The 21,422-nt window shown below is 36.0% G+C and overlaps 1 protein-coding gene across 4 annotated transcripts in view; it reads left to right on the top strand.

Moving 5' to 3' along the window:
- LOC148868627 (alpha-soluble NSF attachment protein 2-like) overlaps window positions 1-9,181 on the top strand; it is a 28,335-nt gene extending 19,154 nt beyond the window's left edge. For 2 of the 4 annotated variants that reach the window (XM_088971394.1, XM_088971392.1), the window contains one exon: window positions 8,923-9,181. In XM_088971394.1, coding sequence (XP_088827520.1) covers window positions 8,923-9,003 — 81 coding nt within the window. In that variant the 3' untranslated portion in view covers window positions 9,004-9,181. Of the gene's footprint in view, window positions 1-8,309; window positions 8,647-8,922 lie in introns of those variants that run through there. The other 2 variants (XR_016107558.1, XM_088971393.1) reach the window with 2 other exon arrangements.
- The last annotated feature ends 12,241 nt before the right edge of the window (window positions 9,182-21,422 follow it).

The raw sequence follows: 21,422 nt of genomic DNA, 5'->3' as shown, positions 1-21,422 counted from the left end.
TCCTATCATTCACCCAATTCATTGTCACCCAACCATCTCACCTCTTTCCACTGAAAGAGCTATTTAGCCACCCTACTCCAGCTCTCTGAAGCTGGACTGTGCAATGATTGCTGCCTAGAAAGAACAATTTCAAAGACACTGCAACTTGTACCTCATGCTGAAAAATTATCTCTACTGCCATAGCCATATTCAGTTCGCATACCTAATACAATTTCACCTCTGCTCCACATAACATTTCTATGATTGTCAAGGCATCGACTAGAACATTGGCCTATAGAGTGAACAGCTCATTTAGATTGATTCCAAGGAACAGAGGAAGGAAAGGGGATAATGGTTTAGTGGAGGAGAAGGAAGGGGAGAAAGGAGCAGGAAATGAGGGAGGGGGAAGCGAGGGGCAGGAAGTAAGAGTGGGGGTGGGGTCAGAATGTATAAGAGGAAAAGATACAAAGCTTTTCCATTAGAAGAAAACAAAGAAAGGGGACTGAAAGTGGGCTTAGGGACGGACTTGAGGGAAGAAAGTGAGGACGAAATAATGATAGATGAGACACATATGGTGGGAGTAACTTGTGGCATTGAAAAAGTAGTGAATAAGGAAGTGGAAGTTAGCATAATTTTGGGTCTATTTTTCTTAGGAGGGAGGAGTTCGTGAAAGAAGCTTTCAGGTCTGTGGAGGAAAGGAATGGGGAGAACAATAATAAAGATGATACAGTGATTAATTGCAACTCAATAATTTCTTAATTCAGGGAATGGAAAAGCCTAACGGAGCAGGGAGAATAACATCAAGGAGAAGAAGAGGATTTGGAGGGGGTGGTTGTTCTGGATAGGGGTCAGAAATCTGAGGAAAGGATGGAAGAATCCGTTGGAACTTTAAATACGGTTAGAAAGTTCAGAAGTCAGAAGATTAAGAGAAACCAATAGTACATACCAGTCTCAAAGGATTTTGCACAAAAGGAGGTATGTTTGGCATTGGACCTAACAAGAAGGTAAGGGAACACAAAAGTGCAGTCAGAAGACAACAGGAAGGTGGCAATCAAAATGATTAAGTTGATTGTTGATTCGGAGGCCTTTGGGGGTTTGGTTTCTCACTTTGGGTCTAGGGTAGGGGTGGTTTTATTTTGCTTTGGTTTTTGTATGGGTTTTGGATTTTAATTACGTGTTGTTCTTATGTCAGTTCTTTTTGCTTTGTATGGGTTTGGATTTTGAATGTTGGATTTGATGGGATGGTTTGGCATATTTGGATGTCGTACTCTGTAGTTGGGTGTCTTTTGGGTGTTTTTCCTGTTCATCCGGGTGATTGCTTATCACCTTATCCTGTTTTTTGTTTTAATATAATTTTTATTTATCTTAAAAAAAAAGTTTTGTAGTCTGGCCAGCAGCTGAGATAGGTCTTAATTGTATTAGGGTTCTCATATTTTGTGATAGTTCTTTCATAATTCTTAATTTTTGTAGGTTTTAGGTTTCTTCCTTTCATAGGTGTAGAGAGACCGGGCCTAATGGGCCCTAGTATCTATTCTTGTAGTGTGTTACTTATTTGTTTGTTAATGGGCCTGTCTTTATGGGCCTATTATTTCTTTTTGTAAGCTTACTTTAAGTTTCTGCTTAGCTGGCCACCCACTTAAGGGCATACTTGTAATTAGCCTAATAAATGAAGATTAACAAAATGATTAGAGAGGGGAGAGAGGAGATTATTGAACTCTTCTTCTTCCTCTTCTTTTCTCCATTTTCTTCCTTTATAGTGCTATCCTCTACTTTTCTTCTTCTTTTCTCTCTAATTTTAACCAAGTTTATTTCAGTTTTAGAGGACTGATTCACATCTTGGTATTAGAGCAGGTTTCTTTCTTGCTTATTTCTCTTTTTTTTCTCTTTTCCCATACACCCTTCGATTAGGAGTGTATGGAGAGATAGGTTCTCTATAGTTCAGAGGATCTTTTGCCTAGTTGGTAAAGGGTTTGGAGAGTTGAAGTCTAGTTGAAAACTGCCAATAAGTGATGTATTTTTTCTGCCCAAAACCATGGTTTAAAGTATCAATCGTATCATATCTTTTGAAAAACGCCTGTTTCTAGGTGTTTCGGAACCCCAACTTTTTTAATAATAAAAAACATGTTTTAAGTTTCCCAAAAAACCAAAGTTTGAAAAAAAACTAAAAAAAAAGAGTTTCAAGCGTTTCTAAGTACCGATACGATACGCCCAGTATGCGTATTGTATTGATACTTTGAACCTTGCCCAAAACCTTAGCCAATTAGAGAATTTCGAAGTTATAGTTTAAGGAGAAGTTTTGGGTGTGGCGCTCAGTGCTTGGGAGGTGTCTTTTGACTTCTAAAAGAGGGTGGTTCAGTTCTGGAAGAGATTGGGAAGCTCTGGTAGGAGCGGCTATATCTTCTCTCTTTCTCCCCAACAGCAGGGCACAGTGAAACCCTAGTTTTCAAGCATCTGGGTACTGTTTTGACTTCAAGTAAGTTTATAAAGACCGAAATTCTAGTTTTTTTATTTCCATTTGATTAATGGAGCAATACGGAAGTGAGTTCAAGCAGGTGCCGGTATCCAAGCTTGGCTCAGTAGATTCTGTTTTGACTGGTGTGACCACTATTAAGTTAGATGGAACCAATTGCCTTGCTTGGGCACAGTCTATACAGATTTATGTTTGTAGTAAAGGAAAATTAGGGTATCTCATAGGCAGTAAGGTGAAACCTAAAGAGACAGACCCTAAATTTGAGAAATGGATGCAGGAGAACTATACAATCATATGATGGTTGGTCAACTCTATGCAGCCCCATATAAGTCAGCATTATCTTTGGATGCCTTCAGCCAAGGAGATTTGGGATAGTGTTATCGAAACCTATTCACAGAACATGTGGCAAGAGCCTACAAGCTGAAAAGTGATATGAAAAACCTGAGACAAGGGGAGAAGCGTGTGGCAATCTACTACTCTATGCTGAAATCGCTATGGCATGAAATTGATGTTTTGGAGACAGTTGTATGGGAGAGTGCAAAGGATGCAGAGACTTTTAGGAAGTTGGGGGAACGAAACAGGGTCTTTGAGTTTCTTACAGGATTCAACCTTGAGTTTGACATTATTAGGCAGAATATTCTGGCCAAGGATGAGGTAACTCTTGCCCAAGCAGATGCTATGGTAAGCAGTAAAGAGAATAGGTGGCATGTTCAGTTACAAAGTCCACCTACAAAACACTTTGCACATGCTAGAATAAAGCCGAAGGGTCCAACTGAGAAGAAAGAGATGATATGTGAATACTACAAGAAATCGAGGCGTACTAAGGACACTTGCTAGAAGCTTCATCTAGATCTTCTGCTGGACAGGTTTAAGAATAACAACAGTTTTAAGAAGACTGGCCAGACAGGAAAGTCTAAGATTGCTAATGTTGCCACAATACTCGAGGGAGGGAATAAGGAGAGTGAAGAAAAGTCAACCATGGAACAGTTGGCAGCAATGAAGGCAGATTTTGAAAAGTATGGAAGGTTGTTAAATCACTTGGAAGCCATTGGCTTTACATCTCACTCTTTAGGCAACACATCATCATCATCCACATTTTCTCACTCAAGTATTCGTGGTTTTGCAAGCCATGCTTCGATTTCAAATAATCATAAAATCCCTTGGATCATTGATTTTGGTGCATCAAAACATATGGTCAGCTTGTCTAACCTTTTTTGTTCATGCCACCTTCTCTCTGGTAAAGAGAAAATATCTCTTGCTGATGGGTCTCTTGCTCTCATCTCTAGCAAGGGGAATATCAAGACCTCTGGCACCCTTATTTTATCCTCTGTTCTTCATGTCCCCAAACATAATACAAATCTTTTATTTGTTAGCAGCTTAACTAAATCGATGAACTGTAGCATAACATTCTTTCCTACTCATTGTGTTTTTCAAGACCTGAAATCTCAGAGAATGATTGGGAGTGGCCATGAGGTGAATGGAATATACTTGCTAGACACACTTGATAGGATTCTTGGACCACCTCATGGAGTAGCCTTGGAGTCAGTTTTGTCAGAATCTGTTGATAGAGTCATGTTATGTCATTTTTGGTTTGGCCATTTGTTTTTTTATGCTTTGAGTCATTTGTTTCCAAATATGTTTAAAGGAGTGTCTTTATCAAGTCTTCATTGTGAGTCTTGTGAAGTTGCAAAGCATTGTAGACAATCTTATTCAATAAGCAATAAAAGATCCATTTCTCCTTTCCATATTGTTCACTCTGATGTGTAGGGGCCATATCATTTGCCTACTATGGGGGGTTACAAGTACTTTATCCTTTTTATTAATGATTATTCTCGTTACAGTTGGATTTATCTCATGAAATCTTGGGATGAAGTACCAACTATTGTGCAAAAATTTCAAAATATTTCGTTCTAATAATGCTAAGGAGCACTTTGAAAAGAATCTCTCATCCTATCTTGAAACTTTTGGGGTTATTCATCAAAGTTTTTTTTCCTACACTCTGCAGTTGAATGGAGTGGTGGAAAGGAAGAACCGTCATGTGGTTGAGGTTGCTAGAACCCTCCTTTTTGCATCCCATGTTCCTATTAAATTTTTGGGGAGATGTTGTCCTTACTGCTACCTTTTTTATTAACCGTATGCCTTCCCGGGCTCTTGGCTTCAAAACCCCTCCTTTAGCCTTCTCTTTCCGGATGAGGATCTTTTCTCTCTTCCTCTTCGTGTTTTTTGGTGCACCTGCTATGTACATGTTCACAACCATCAAAGGCACAAATTTGAAACTAAGACTCGTAAATGTGTTTTTCTAGGATATGCCTCCACACAGAAGGGATATTGCTGTTTTGATCCAGTTAGTGGCACCCGCTTTGTATATCGGGATGTCATATTTGCTGAGTCAACTTCTTTCTTTAGTATTCCTCCTAAAGGGGAGCAATTTAAGGAACCCTTTGCTATGTCTCCAACAATTCCTCTTCTTGTTCCTTTTGAGTCATCTGATGAGGTGTCCACTTCTCCCACTGTGCCTATCTTCAGTATTCCTGCTCCTCCTTCTCCTCCACCTCATCCTCCTATAATTCCTCCATTCCTACTTCTTTCCTAGACCTTGTTCTTCCTATTGCTCTTTGCAAGGGCAAGCGGAAGTGTACAACCTATTGTATCCCTAAACACCCGTCCTAAGCCTTTTATCCCCTACCTACTACTCTTTTCTTTCTTATGTTTCTTCCCATGTGATGCCCATGTCTGTACTAGAAGCTCTATCTAAACCTGAATGGAGGGATGCTATGATGGCTGAACTGGATGCTTTGCATGAGAACCATACCTGGGATATTGTGGATTTGCTAGAAGGGAAGGAACCGGTGGGTTGTAAATGGGTATTTGCCATTAAATGTCATTTGATGGCTCTATTGAGAGGTTTAAGGCCAGATTGTTGCTAAAGGCCACACTCAGATGTATGGTATTGACTATCTTGAGACCTTTGCTCTTGTGGCTAAGATGACCTCAATCCGGGTTTTGTTGTCCCTAACTACTACTTTTGATTGGCCTCTCCACCAGTTTGATGTTCAAAATGCCTTTTTGAATGAAGATCTACATGAAGAGGTCTATATGTCTTTGCCTCCGAGAGTGTATGGAAAGGAAATGCAAGGGAAGGTGTGTAAAGTGCAGAAATCCATTTATGGTCTCAAATAGTCTCCTCAGACCTGGTTTGAGAGATCCAAGGCTGCTCTTGTCTCATTTGGTTACACACAAACTCAATCTGACCATACCTTATTTTTGAAAAGAAGTGACTCTTTGGTGACCTTTCTGATAGTTTATGTTGATGACATTGTGGTCACGAGTAATGACACCCAGGAGGTTAGTAAACTCAAAAAGTTTCTTAACTTTGAATTTGAGATCAAGGATTTAGGAGATCTCAGGTATTTCTTGGGAATTGAAGTTGCTAGATCTAAGGATAGTATCTTCATTTCTCAGCGCAAGTATGTCCTTGACCTCCTTGCAGAGATTGGTAAACTTGGTGCTAAACCGGCGTCCGCTCCTATTGATCCCAATCATAAGCTTTCTGCTATAGATGGTGAACTTTTATCTGATAGGGGGGTGTTTCAGAGACTGCTTGGGAATTTGTTATTATCTCTGCATGACTTGGCCGGATATTTCCTATGCAATGAGTGATATTAGTCAGTTTATGCATTCTCCCAGAGATACACATTTAGCTGTTGTAGAAAGTTCTGTGTTACTTGAAAGGTACTCCAGAGAAAGGTATTCTATTTGCCAAACATGGACACATGAAGCTGGAGGCATACACTGATGTTGATTGGGCCGGATGTATTGATAATAGGAGATCCACCTCGGGATATTGTGCTTTGGTGGCAGGGAACATTGTTTCATGGAGGAGTAAGAAGCAGTCTGTAGTTGCCAGATCCTCTGCTGAAGCAAAATACAGGGCAATGGCACATGGTGTGTCATAATTACTGTGGCTGCGATCACTTTTAGAAGAATTGGGGGTTGAGTATGAAAAGTTAATGGTGCTCTATTGTGACACCAGGCAGCTTATTGCACATAATCATGTTCAACATGATAGAACTAAGCACATTGAGGTTGATAGACATTTTATACGGGAAAGAGTTTCCTCGGGAGAAGTTTGCTTGCTGTTTATTGCCTCAGAAGAACAGTTGGCTGATGTTTTGACCAAGGAAGTTCCAAGAGGGAAGCTGACACACTATATAAGCAAGCTGGGCATGATTGACATCTATGCTCAGCTTGAGGGGGAGTGTAGAGAGACTGGGCCGAATGGGCCCTAGTATCTATTCTTGTAGTGTGTTACTTATTTGTTTGTTAATGGGCCTATCTATATGGGCCTGTTATTTCTTTTTGTAAACTTTAAGTTTCTGCTTGGCTGGCTGCCCACTTAAGGGCATACTTGTAATTAGCCTAATGAATGAAGAACAAAAGGATTAGAGAGGGAAGGGAGGAGATTATCAAACTCTTCTTCTTCCTCCTCTTCTTTTCTCCATCTTCTTCCTTTGTACTGCTGTCCTCTACTTTTCTTCTTTTCTCTCTAATTTTAACCAAGTTTATTTCAGTTTAGAGGACTGATTCACATCTATAGGCATCTTTTTTTCTGTATTTAACAGCCACAGAGTGTGTTACCCTTTTGCTTAGGAGGTTTGCACCAGAGATGAGGTCTGAATGAAGGGTGGTTGTACTGGAGCAGGAGAAAGGACATGAGTTACATCAATGGGAAACGACACTAAGATCCTAGTTGTGTTAATTGTTGATTATGTCTGTACTAGAGGGACTCTTGAGACATGTTTTAAAAAGGGAGACATCTAAAGAAGGCTTAGGGACATTTTCAAAGATTATCTCAGTTCAACTGTATCATATCTGTGCAGTTCAACTGCTGTTTATAAAACAAGGAAAAAATGTGTAGGTTATCTGGAGGGAAGTGATTCTAATTCCTGGCAACAATGTTGACAGCATAACTCCAAGAAGCCCAATATAGAATTGGGAATGGATGTGGTTTGGCACATTTCTTAACAGGACATCATGTCATGCTCTTTCCAAAGAAAATCAGTAAAGATATGATTGATTTAAGAGCAATTAAGTGAGAGATGCAAGAAAAGATCAAGGGTCTTCTAGTGCCTGAGGTGCAAGGCATGGCGTGCACCTGGACACAGCAAGTAACAAAATTTTGAAAAAAAAAACTTAATACATTAAATGAATTTAAAAGAAATTAAATGTTTTAAAAGCTTGTAAGTTCAAGCCAAAATAAATGAACATAACATATAATACAAATCCAAAGTGATAATGACAGCAAACAAATGTCAATCATACCAAGTGCTTCATACACTATTGCACTCACCAATTTGAGCATGTGAAACTCTAAGGCTGTGTTTGGTTTGAAGGAAAAAAATAGGGAAAGGAAAGGAAAGGTAGGGAAACCTTTACAAACCTTGTATTGGTTTCCCTACCTTTCCTTTCCTTTCCCCACCTTTTCCTTCAAACCAAACATAGGCTAAATGTATTTGTTCATCTCCTCGTCGCATAACTTAAATTAGCTAGTAGCTATTGTAATGTTATATATGTCTTGCATTCCTAATCCTAGGAGGTTGGAGCCTTTACAGTGGCAGAGGACCAAGCAACAATAAAAGGTAATTTATAAGTAGTGACCATTAAAAAAGTGCAAAACACATAAGAATGGACAAAGGTACACTAAACATGAGGAATTTCTTGCCATAATTTCATTTATTAGTTACATGAGGAATTTCTTGCCATATTTGGAGTTCAGATGCTGCAAGTTGTTCCTCTTCTCAGTTTGATCATTGTGGACAAATGTACACTAAACAATCTCCCATACTTGGTTTGTCCATAGATGATATTTGACCCTGCTGGAGTGCATATCTTATTGTAACACATAACCGTCATCTTCTCAGCCTGCCACTGGTCTTTAGTGCCTTGAGAGTATTAAGATATCTGAGTTCCTGATCATGTTAGAAGTTGGTGCATAAGAAGGAACAATGGAAAAGATGGATGTAGGTGTCAAACTAAAGCCTATGTCAAAAACATGTGGAACTTTGTTGTCTGCATTAGAGTCCTTTCCGTTATCTGCTTCTGGAGCAATCATAAAATGTCACCGGCACCTCAATAAATTTGAAAGGATTGGACATGTAGATCATCTACCTACTTTGTCTTAGCTGCAACAAATCAAGGTGAGGGTTTTGCTTCTTTTGACCTGAACTCAGCAATGCATATCTAGGCCTTTGTGGTGACAAAAAACAGATTGCACTTGAAACAAAACTTCAAGTTGCTTAGATGTCATCATCGCCTGTCTTCTTTGTTTTCTTAATCTCTGTTTCTAAACTGACTTTCTATTTCTTTTCATCTAAACTAGCCTCTATTTGAATTGTATTGCATTTTACTCATCTGTATTTGTCAATTTTTAACTACTACATGTTCTGAATCTGCTTCTGCACATTGCTAACTAGGATTCTTGGAAAACCACTATTCTGTTGAGAGTAAAGCAATCCCTGAAGGCAAAGGAATTGGAAGAGGACGATCTTACTTGAATTCTTTGTTATCCACTATCTAATTTTGGGTTTGTATCCACTAATTAGTTACTGGTTAGCCAGACTTGCATCCCTTTATAGTCCTAATTTGTGTTGTAATTGGTTTTGGGTTCTAAGGAGAGACTTTTATTGCTTGGATTTATGTGCATAAAGTAGTATTTTCCTATTCCCTCCCTAAGTTGGCTTTTTAATTGTTCATTGCGTCAATATCGTATTTTTAAGAAAATAAGAGTCAACTTGATTGAATGTGAAGTGTAGTTGGCGAGTGTTGGTGATTGGAATGGAGTGAAGGTTTGCTTATCTGTTAGGGTTTCTTATTTGTGGTTAATTTATTTGTAAGTGTGGTTTAAAACCCTGGAAATTCATTAAAGAGGGCAAACTTGCCGAGTCAATTCAGCTGACATTGTCCAATCCGGTTGACTTACTAGTTAACCATTAGAAAATAAGAAATACTTTCACGTAATTGTTAATAAAGTAATTAATTAAAATACCAAAAATAAGAAACATTGTGTTTCTACACAGGAGCCCTTGGTTAAAAGACTCATTATCTTGAAATAAGAAACATTGTGTCTCAACGGCAAAAGCACTACAAAATCTTGAAGGACTGATTATCTTCATTCCCTGCTGAATTTGATTATAAAGCTCAGTTTGGAAGGAATGTATTTGTACTCCTCCCAAACTAAGCATGCTTAGTTTGGAAAGGTACAAATCAAGGTTCAAAATTTCAGAATGTATCGGATCGTATCGGCTGATATGTATCGTTCCGGTATAAGTTCGATACATGGAACGCATAGAAATTATCTGTAGCATTTTTTTTGTATTTATCGGTCTGTATCGGACCGTTTCGGGTCTGTATCGGCCTATACAATTCTGAAATAGTCCGATACAGCGTGATACAAGTCCCCTTCTCTCATTAATTTCATTAATATTTAGGGCCAATTACTTCTCATTAATTTTATATTTATTCTTATATTTAAGTGCAATTTCTCTCTCATTAATTAGTTAATTACTCCTGTAATTAATGCATAATTTTAAATTTAAAGTTCAATTTTAGTGCCTAATTGGAATTTTCTTCTCATTAATTTTGTTAACTAATAATCCTTTTTCTCATTAAATTCGCTTTGTTAGTATAAAACTACAAATTTAGCAAATAGCAAGATTCGAACCTTGGACATTAGGCCTTGACAACTAAAGGTTCATTAAGCCACGCCCATTTGTTTGCTATAGGTTTATGCATTTTTAAGTAATTTTTCTCTTTTTCTTAGTGTATGCTTATCGATAAATGTTAGAATTAATTATTAAAATTTTTATTAATAAATATTAAGATAAATTATATTGATTATTTTAAAACTAATATACATATATATATATATATATATATATATATATATATACATTTTAGTTTTTTTTTTTTTTTACGTTTTAGTTATTCCATCATTTGTCAATAGTTACTAAGTGTCCCGATATCTCAAATTTTATATAAACTATTAAATTACAGTTTTTTTTTTTAACTTTTAAATAACTTATTTACAATCATATAAAACTTGTAACTATCACTATTAATATTTTTTTTATGATTTATTTGAGTTTTTTAGTGTATTTATGTGCATCTTGATTTTTCGTCCGTATCCATACATCTTTTTGATACACCTTGCGTTTTCGATACTTTAAACCTTTGTACAAATACAAATGTGTACGGTACAAATACATACCAAATAGAAAGCTTTGCACTCTACTTATTTGTATTTATACTCCTTCAAAACTGAGCCTAAAGAATGAAGGCTTCTCCTTTTATCTTCAAGGCTTACAGTTAAAAATCTATCCATGTTTAACCAATCTAAGGATTATAACTGCTTGAAGGGTCTCTGTCAAATCATAAGCCTTGAATGATTATATCCCTGCCAACTGGGTGGTGGCTTGATTGGCATGTTAGTTGGGTAGTCCAAGCAGAGACACAGATTCCAGTCCTGCCTTTTTTACTACATTGAAAAGTTAGTGTATTGTATTAAATACCAAAAAAAAAAAGATTATATCTCTCTCAGGCTGGCATCCTTAAATCATGTGAGGTTTGATGCCCAGTAGCTTCTGGATTCCCAAGTTAGGCCCTACATGGACAGCCTTTAAGCTATATTGAGCGAAAAAAATCCGGAGAGTCTAAATCATCTGTCAGTCACAACTCACAATAAGTTATTTTTTGGGCTGTCCACTTCAGCCCCTTTGGATTGTTTATCCAGAGCACCTGAAACCAGTTCAACGTTCAGCACAGCCCTCACAAACGGGCCCTACAATTTGAAGTTAATTAGGCTGAAAATTGAGAGGTAATAAGTGGAAGCGTCACTTTAGACCTCAACTGCACCCCACCAATTGTACAGGGGTGGCAATGTTGACCCCCATCCCATCTGACCCATCCGTTTAAAAATCCATCCATTAAGATGAGGGTCATTATGGGTTGAATCACCCATTTGGGTCAGGGGAAGAGGGTCAGGGTGGGGTTGGGTCAAGGGAACCCATTGGGTTGTAAAGGGTTAGAGTCGTCAAGGGAAGGGTTGAAACGGTTAGGACTTAGGGTGGGGTATTCTGCAAATAACCAGGTTAAGGGGAAAAAGTTTTGGTCGCTGTTCTCAATGCTGTCGACTAGTGATCTTCTTCTTCTTCTTCTCTCTCTCCTCCCACCTCAGTGTTGGCCCCTATTTTTCTTTCTTTCTTTCTTCTCTTTCTCCTTCTCTTCATATGTCTACTCTTTCCACCATGGCAGAGCAAGTGACAAAGAATCATTAGATCTGGTTCAAACCCATATATGTGTTCATTGTTTGAAGAGATCGCACTAGATCTGAGTTCCCAAACGTAGATCTACTAAAGAGATTGCACCATATCCAGTTCACACCTTATGAAGACAGATATGAATTCACATAGATCCAAGGCAGAGGTCGCACTGGGTCTGATTCAAATCTTTATCATCTTCCTCTATGAAGATAGATCCGGGTTCACAAAATAGATCCATGACAGAGGTTGTGCTAGATCTGGTTCAAACTTCATTGTCTTCTTTTGTGAAGACAGATTTGAATTCACCAAACAGATTCACCACAGAGATTGCAGTAGATCTAGTTAAACCCATATTTGTTTTGATCGTCTTCCTCTTTGAAGGCAGATTTAGGTTTGCCGCCCGTAAAGAAAATGGAATCAGCCGCCTGTAAAGAAAATGATGGAAATTACATTTTTTGAAAATATTTTTAATTTAAGAAAATGGTGGAAACTTTTTATCAAAAAATTACTAACATTTTTACATTTTGTTTTCTTGTATTAAAAATACAATAATATCTATCAATTTTTGTCATTTTCCTACATATTTTATGTTTAGTTTTCTTGTACTTTTGTTATTTATTTGCATTTTATTGATTTACTATAATTGTTGGTGTTTTTTTTATTTTTATATTTTCCATTTTTAGTGTTTTTTGTAATTTTTATATTTTTCCTTGCATTTTATCATTATTTTAAATGTTTCATAGTTTATGTTTTTTTGCACTTTATACATTTTTCTGTATTATTTTGTTATTTATTTGCAAATTTTTCTGAAATGTTTTATAATTTCTTTAGTTTTTTTTTGCAACTTCTATTTTTCTTACTTTATATTTTTCTAAATTTTTGCTTTTTTTGTTTTTTGCATTTTCTATGTTTTTTACGATTTTCCATGTTTATGTGAAATGATACTTTCATTTAATTTTGTGCACTTTTGTTTTTATTTGAAAATTATTTTTGAACTTTTTATCATTTTTGTGTTTTCTTAGCTGATATTTCTATGTTATTATGCATTTGAAATAATGAAAAATTAGAAAATATGTCACATTTTGGGTGGAAGGGTCATATAGGTGGGTCAAGATGGGTCATATGGGGTGGGTCAGGGTGGGTTGTGACACACTAACATCAATAAATATGGGTGGTAAATGGGTTGGAGGGTCAATATGGGTGGGTTGATACTCAACCCACACCCAACCCAACCCATCAATTTGCCACCCCTACTACCAGTTATGTTGGTTCTGGTCTGAACCAATCTATAATAGAAAGAGGAAAAAGGGGAGCTGGAGGGTTCTTTCACTACAAAGTTCACATGTGTCTCGTCCTATTCTTCTTTCTCATGTATGTGCATATTTATTTTTAAATGAAATCATTAAAAAGTAAAAATTAAAGGTCTTCATCTCTCTCATAAAATCAATATTTATTTTCTAATAAGATCATGCTTAGCTCTCTCTCTCTCTCTCTCTCTCACACACACACACACACCTATTAAATCCCTTTTTTCCTCTTAAATCTCTTTTAATCTTTTTTGGCTTCTCTCTCTCTCTCTCTCTGATAAAGTAGGGGTGTAAATTAAATGAATTAGATAAGGTTAAGGGCCAAGCTAAATATGAATCCTAGCTTGGACTCAAAATTACCCACCATTACATGGGGCGAAGCAATTTTCTTATATAAAAGTCTAAAGAAACCATTTATTCTTTCCATAGCTTATTAGACTTCTCTATCTTTTATTAATTTAATGTAGATTTCTTTCATGGATTATTCTAATTCAACAATAAAATGCAGTAAGAAAGCATTTAACATAAGCCTTAGGTTATCTTCACCAATTCAGTTTTGAAATTGTTTAACTTGGTTATTGATCTCGTGCTAAGCATCCTTTTTAGCTTTATAGTGTTACATAACCATGGAGAGTAGTCCATCCCCCAAACTTTAACACTCCAACCTTAGTGGCTAGTGGCGACGGGATTTGATCCTATGTCTATGTTACAACTAGCCAAAGAAGCTATCAACTAAGCCACTATCAACTCTCAAGCTAATAAGTAGTTGACTTGTGTGTGTGTGCATGTGTGTGTGTGTGAGGAATAAGTTTGAAGCTTAATAATTAAAAAAGGAAAAGGAATTTTTCTACTATTTTATATGTAAAGAAATAGAAATATATAAAAAATGTGGTGAATCATTGTTACTTCATTTTTTTCCTTAAAAATACATTTTTAAAAAGCATTATGTGCATCAAACGGGTCACTACTAGTTATATAGTTAATAACATAACAATCTCTTGGTTTGTTTGCCATTTTTGTACTATTTTATGTCTAAAAGGGCAAATTTCATATTTTAGCTAAAAGAACTCATTTTATCAACAATTTATTATTTATTGTCGTTTTTAAGGTTTTATTATAAAAAAATGAAGTTTCAAGTTATGTGTTGAACCTTGGCAAAAAACCATAGTAACTGTAAAATCTAAAATCTCTCTCAGTGGTGTTCTAACGTTGGTTGTGTCTCTGCATACATATCCTTAATTAGGTCTATAAACCAATTTGAATCCCTTTCTTGTCTAAAGTCCACCATATTATCTCTCTAAGAACTCCATTGTTTGCCTTTTTTAGATCAATGAACATTATATGAAGATCTTTCTTCTTCTCTATAGACTTTTATAACAATTTTCTCAAAAGAAATATAGCTTCCATTGTTGATCTTCTTGGCATATAGCTATTGATAAAAAAATGCTCATCACTTTGTTAGCCATAACAAGCATACTTCTCCCATACATTTCCATAATTCTATTGAAACCCCATTAGGTCATAATGTCTTTTCATTCTTCATCTTATTTCGTGCTTCTTTCACTTCAATAGGCCCAATTCTAATTCTATGTAGGTGTGTATTATTTTTAATACCATTGGTTTTTTCAGATTTTCCTTCATTAGCATCATTTCTCCATTGTTCATTTAATAATTTGTCAAAATAGTTTTTCCATATTTATGTGATTTCGTTATCTTTTACCAAGACTCTTTGATATTCATATTTAATGCACTTAATATGGTTTAAATCTCTCTCTCTCTCTCTCTCCTCATAAGCTATTGATAAAAAAAATGCTCATCATAAACCTTACATTTACCTTCACTCACTTTCTTTTTAATTCATCTTCTTATGGTTTCATATTTTTCCAATTTCCTACATTTCTATCTTTTTGTTATTCTTTCTAGCATGTTCATTTTAATCTAATTACATTTTGAATCTCTTTATTCGACCACCAAGTTTCTTTAGTATCTTGACACTTCATTTTATATTCCCCTAAGACTTCTTTTGTTACTTTTTTATTGTGTTTGCTATTTAGTCAAATATCATTAATCTTTCCATTCTCTTCTATTATCAATTTGTTTAATTGAGCTAGTTTTCCCTGAGGTTTTCCCTCCTAATTATTTGACATATATTTTCTTCCCTATTTCTTTTCCATTTCCTAATGCGCACATATTCCACCATTAGTCTATGTTGTGTTGTTAAACTTTCTCTCATAATAACTATGCAATTTTTATACATCATTCGTTCTATTCTCATTATAAGAAAAAAAAAATACATTTGACATTTGTTTGATCCACTTTTAATTGTTATTATTAAGTGTTCATCATTCTTTTGAAGGAAAAAAAAAAAAGTGTTCAAAATTGTCATAACATAAGCTAATGCAAACTCTAGTATGCATTCCTCTCATCAAATCCAAATCATCTATGCACCATATCATATCCTACACTTATTTTCCCTACATGCCCATTTAAGTTTCCTAGAAAAATATTCTCTTCGTTTGGAATTTATTAGAATAATCATTCTAAGTTTCCCCAAAATTTCGTTTTTTATGTTTTCTTCTAGACTCACTTAAGGTGCATTATCACTAATTATGTTAATGATTTCTTATCTAAAATAAGTTTAATTAAAATTATTTTATTCCCAAGTATTTTAATATTTATAATTTTATTTATTTTTAAATCCGTATATAATATTATCGCTACACAATTTCTATTATTTACTTTTCTCGTATACCATAAATAATAGCCATCAATTTCTTTGGCTTTTTTTACCCTTCCATTTATTAGTTTCTTGTAGGCAAGCAACATTAACCCGTCTCATTTTCCTAGTGTCTACTAATTCCATAGTTTTTCCTGTTAATGTTCCTATATTCTAAGTGGTTAAACAAATTAATGTTTCTTGGATAAATTTCTTTACCCTCTTTCCATATAGAATGATGCGAAAACCCTTGCCTATTTGACACCACAATCGAGTGTTGTGGGTCACTCATAAGGATCATCCTAGCAAACGACATTTGTCCACTTAAAACTGCACTTAGATTAGGGTGTGGTGCATCATTTTTAAAGAACACCCTAGTATTAGCACGGAAAGACAAATCAATATCCATATCATGAGAGTTTGACAGGTGTTTTAGTTCCAAATTCCAATCTGATGCACCCTCCTCTATGAGTTTGGAATAGTGTAAGACAAGCTCATACTATGAAACAAAACATGCCACATAAACGGCCTTCTCCTTGCTCCCTTACCCTAGCTGAGCGCTTCTAGCCTCTTTGCATTATATTATTCCTAATTCTCTCGAGTTGCCACCACTCAAGCAACCCCTTCCTCTTTATCAAATCTTTCCACTGAAAGATTGGGATCCAATCAATTTTCATTAATTTTTACACGGAGCACACCTAAGAATGGCAAATAATTTATAGGAATTTTGTAATTTTTAGGGGAGAGAGAGGCTCCAAAGAAGAACAAAAACAGGTTGAACGGTGGAATGAATTCATTTTCCTTCTCATATTTCTATCTCTTAATTCTAGATAGGTTTCATGTCCAATTTCACATGTTGAATGCATGAAATGTATATTCCACACATACCGGGTTTCCGGTAACCAAATTCCTGATTAAGGAAGACGATTTGAAAATGGGTCACAATAGCCCTGATCGAGTAAATGCATGGGTGTTTTACACACTTTCATACCTCTTTTTAGAGGATGGTATTCTCACAAGTACCCAAAGGAGTAATTTGAATGTTAACAAAATGTGTGATAGTGCTACAATATTTATGGGATTGCGATGGTCAAATCTTTAAATTTTACAATGAATCAAACCAGTGGAGGTTGGGGATTTAGCTATTGCACAATTAAACACGTGGATTTGTTTGATATTTTATGTGAGCTTGAATGTTACTCACAAATTGTTCTCACATCTTTACTCGAGATATTATAGTTACGCATTGGAAATATCTCCCTATCGGTCATGAGAGATGTTCCTAATTCATGGTGGTGATACTACGTGGGTAAGGGTGTGGGAACAATGATGTAGATCAACTATTTCTCATTGTCTTTTGTGGGACACTGAAAGATATTGACTTTTTGTTATTATTACTTTTTCATATTCTTTTGCTTAAAAGAAACTTCAATTTAAATGAGACAAGTGAAATAATAAAATTTTTCATAATTAGTTAATTAATTATGTTTTGTTTTAATTATTTCACTAAATTTACTTAATCCACTTGTTTGGATATTATCTTATTTTATTTATTTAATTAACCTGTTTTTCTTAATTTACATAAATTTTTTTACAAACCAATCAATGTAAACAGGTTAATTAAATGATCACATAATAGGTTGAGGTTATGTATCAATAATCCAGGCCAGTCATTTCATGTGAGAGGGTAGGGAGATGGTTGTTGTGGGTCCTCTTTCGGAGCCATGACATCTAGTTTGAAGATTTTGGCTATTCTTTTTTTTTTTATTATTATTGAAAAAATGGATTTTGGTTAGTCATTTCAAGCATGTTCTTTCTTGAGTCATGCATACAATTATGCATGTGAACATGTAGATACGTATGCATGTATCTTTATCATTTTTTTATCCCGCTTCTTTGGCTTATAGTTAGGGGGTACAAATAAGTTGATCTTTTCAACTTAAATTGTAATTTGATGCATTTAAGTTGGATATGAGCCCAAGTTAGGCTTGGGTTAGTTAATGGATATGGGCCCAACTTAGATTAGGAAGTTGGGCTGGTTGCAAGCCACCTATGGGCTATGAAATTGGTATAAAAAATAAAATAAAAAGCCTGAAGTTTGGGCCCAGACCCAATCATGTGACTATAAATCTAAGCCCAATCCATAAAAAATGTTAGGTACATATAATACTTTTATTTTGAAATTCGTTTGGATAAAAAATTATAGAGTATGCTTTTCAAAATAAAAATACTATTTATCATGGCACGTATATAGTAATACACCTGGCAATCATATAACGGTGACACTTGTATGGCTATGCCACATGGCAGTCGTATGTATAATAATGATGTATCATGTATCAAATAACAATGACATATGTCACTGATATATGGATAATGGTCGCTACGTGGTAGTCACTTAAATGTGACACCTGTGTGGCTTGGAAAACACGTGATTGCAATGTAATAGGCATATATAATAGTGACTTGTGGCAATTATATAACAATTACATGTAACATTACTTAACACAAGACAAAAAGTATATTTGAGCCAAAATCACAAAACATACTTCTGATGTTTTTTATACTTTTATAATGTATGAAATCAAAATTAGAAAACACTTCGAAGGAAATGTGTTTTTTTTTTTATACTTTCGTACTCACTTTATAAAAGTCCATCCAAATAACCTGTCATTATACATTTGTTTTATTGGTTTTTATAAAATCCATGGGCTATAAAACTAGTTTTTGTTTTGACAATGTTCGTTGTGACGGGTGTGATTTTATTTGGTTTATTGGTTTTATGGGTTTCTGCTTCCTTTTGCTATGAAGGGTGTGACAACGGAGAAGGAACCTATATCTATATATCTATATATCTATATAATACTTAAGAGCATTTGGGGTATACGAAACCCCCTGCATTCAACACGTGTGTTTATGGGCACTTTCGTAATTTCATCCTTCTCCCACCCCCAACGGTTATCTTTCTCCAATGGCTCTCTGCAACTCAGGCGACATCAGGTAATCTCATCCATCTTCATTTTTTTTTCACTTTCGATTAATACTATCCCCAAAATCTCACCGTTTTTGTTCGTTCTCAAAATACTTCCAGGAAGAAACTCATCTCTGCAACTCTCTGTTGTGATTCTCTGCTCTGTTCTCAAAAATTTCTGGTTCGTTGCTTCCATTTTGGGTCTTCTGCCCTCCCAGCAATTTCTCCTTTATTTTATCCTTCAATCCTTTCTTCCTCCTTCCACCTTGTCCGTCATCCTCCGACTGCATCCATCCATCCATCGTAATTTCCAGGAAGAAGCTCATCTCTGCAACTCTCTGTTGTGATTCTCTGCTCTGTTCTCAAAAATTTCTGTTCGTTGCTTCCACTTTGGGTCTTGTGCCCTCCCAGAAACTTCTCCTTTCAATCATTTCTTCCTCCTTCCACCTTGTCCATCATCCTCCGACTGCATCCATCCATCCATCGTAATAAGATTCATATATAACAAACTACAGTTATCCACAGAATCTGCAGTAATTAATAAACTAAAAAACTACATTCAGTGGAGAAGCTGCTGCTGCCCACCACCGATGCCGGCTTAGGCACCCATCCCGTGGCCCGTGCCATAGGCACCCCCCAGTACCCAAATGAGCGCCCCCTGTGCCCATGGGGCCCGCGCCATAAGCACCCCCCACTACCCACTCCTCCGGAGCCTGGGCCATAAGCACCTCCAGTAACCGATTGGTGAACGGCATTTTATTTTCTGATTTTGTTTTTCAATTTTTATAACTTTTATAATTTGAAAATAATTTTTTATTTTATTTATAATTTTTTATATGTTTTTGAAATTTCTGTGTTTTATGTATTTTATATTTGAAAATATTTGTTTGAACTTTTTCCTGTTTTTATGTCTAATTATTATATATATATATATATATATATATATATATATATATTATTTAACTCAAGTTAGTGACATGATGGCTTTTAGACATTTTGAAAATTTATGAAAAATTTAATAAAAGTGTTGAAAATTCAGGATAAATTTTAAATAATTTTTATAAATAAATATATATTTATAATATATGATATATTATTTATTAATTAAAATATAATATTATATATATTTATAATTTTTATTATATATTTATAATATATTATAAAAATTAAAAAACCAACGATTAACCCAGTCAACCAGTTAACCAACTGATTTCGATTACTGATTTTCAAAAAATCGATAGTACCTATTCAGTCCAAGAAAAAGCCCATGGTTCGGCAAAAATTGATAGTACTCGGTCCAAGAAAAAGCCCATGGTTCGGTTAATCAAGCCGTCCCTTGCAAGTCACCATTCGACACTGCGTCTAATAGATACACTCTCACAAATACAGAGACGTGAGCCCCAATTTTGTCTCTCACAAATATACACGTACTCTTTCCTTCCTGCCCCGATTTCGCCTTTCTCAGTCTCTCCCCCTTCCTTCCCCCACTCCTCCAAGAAGAAGAATCCGACCCAGACGAAGCCGATGACGCCGACGGTGCAATGTCGTTAAACGTCTCCGACTTCCTTAGCTGCTGCCATTAATTCCGACTCTGCTCCGACCACCACTTGAGGTCGCGTGTCCCACGTGTCACTCATCCTCGACTATCGTGTCGCGGGATTCCGTAAGTCTGCGATCGATTTCCACATTGCGTCCAGCGTGTTGTTCTCCTCCCGCTTTGCCTCACTCCCTAGACCTCTCACCTTCTTCTCCATCGTTGCCTTCACAACGCGCCCTGGATGTCCCACAGGCTTCGCCTCCGTCGCATTGTCTCTGGCGGTTTTCCGGTACACCCCCATTGTTTTAACAATGATAGAAGAGGCCGAGAAGTTCAACCCTGATTTCCCGTCAAAATCGGTCACGCAAGACACATCCGACCAACCCCCGACGATGACACCGGATTTTTCAACGAAATCCACTATTTTCTTGTCTGTCTCCACCTGCATTTCTTCCATTTCGTTAATCTCCAACCAAACTCCTTGCGAAACCGTCCACCTCTGCTTCTCAGGTCGATTCTTATCTTCTTCGCTTCCACTCTTGTCCGAGAGCTTTTGTTGGAAGTTTGACAAAGCTGCAATGATGATGATTATAAAATTGAAGACGACAAAGAGATAAGGACGAGCCAACCAACTTTGGAACATGATCCATAGACGAGGGAGCACCGAGATCGTTGTATGGAAACTGTTTTTGGCTGACGAGTACTGAAATGAATTGGCCATTGCTTCACAAACTGAAGATGGTAAAAGAAGATTTCTGGAAGTGAAACCCTAAATAACATGAAGAGAATTATAAAGAACAAAAACCCTAACATTTGAAAACCATAAAAAGAACACACTATAGAAGAACAAAGACTACAGCTTGATACGTTAGATTCTTTTTGCTTCAAATAGTTGTTCGTGCTCTATTTTAGTTGATCGATTAATTTTAGCGTAAAAATAATGATCAAGTGATCAAGGCTCACAGTTCTCACTTGTTTGCACATTTGACATGTTACATGCCATCTCCAACTTTATTGGTATTTTAAACTTTAAAGGGCTCTCTTATGAATAAATTGAGTTATTTATCCGAAAGAATGAGGTAGCACAGAATTAGTGTAAATTTCTGAAGTTAGAATTTTAATTGA

The sequence above is a fragment of the Nelumbo lutea genome, chromosome 2, assembly GCF_056320005.1.
Source record: "Nelumbo lutea isolate HS-2025 chromosome 2, American lotus-T2T, whole genome shotgun sequence".
Classification (NCBI taxonomy): Eukaryota; Viridiplantae; Streptophyta; class Magnoliopsida; order Proteales; family Nelumbonaceae; genus Nelumbo; species Nelumbo lutea.
This window is presented reverse-complemented; position numbering and strand designations above follow the sequence as displayed.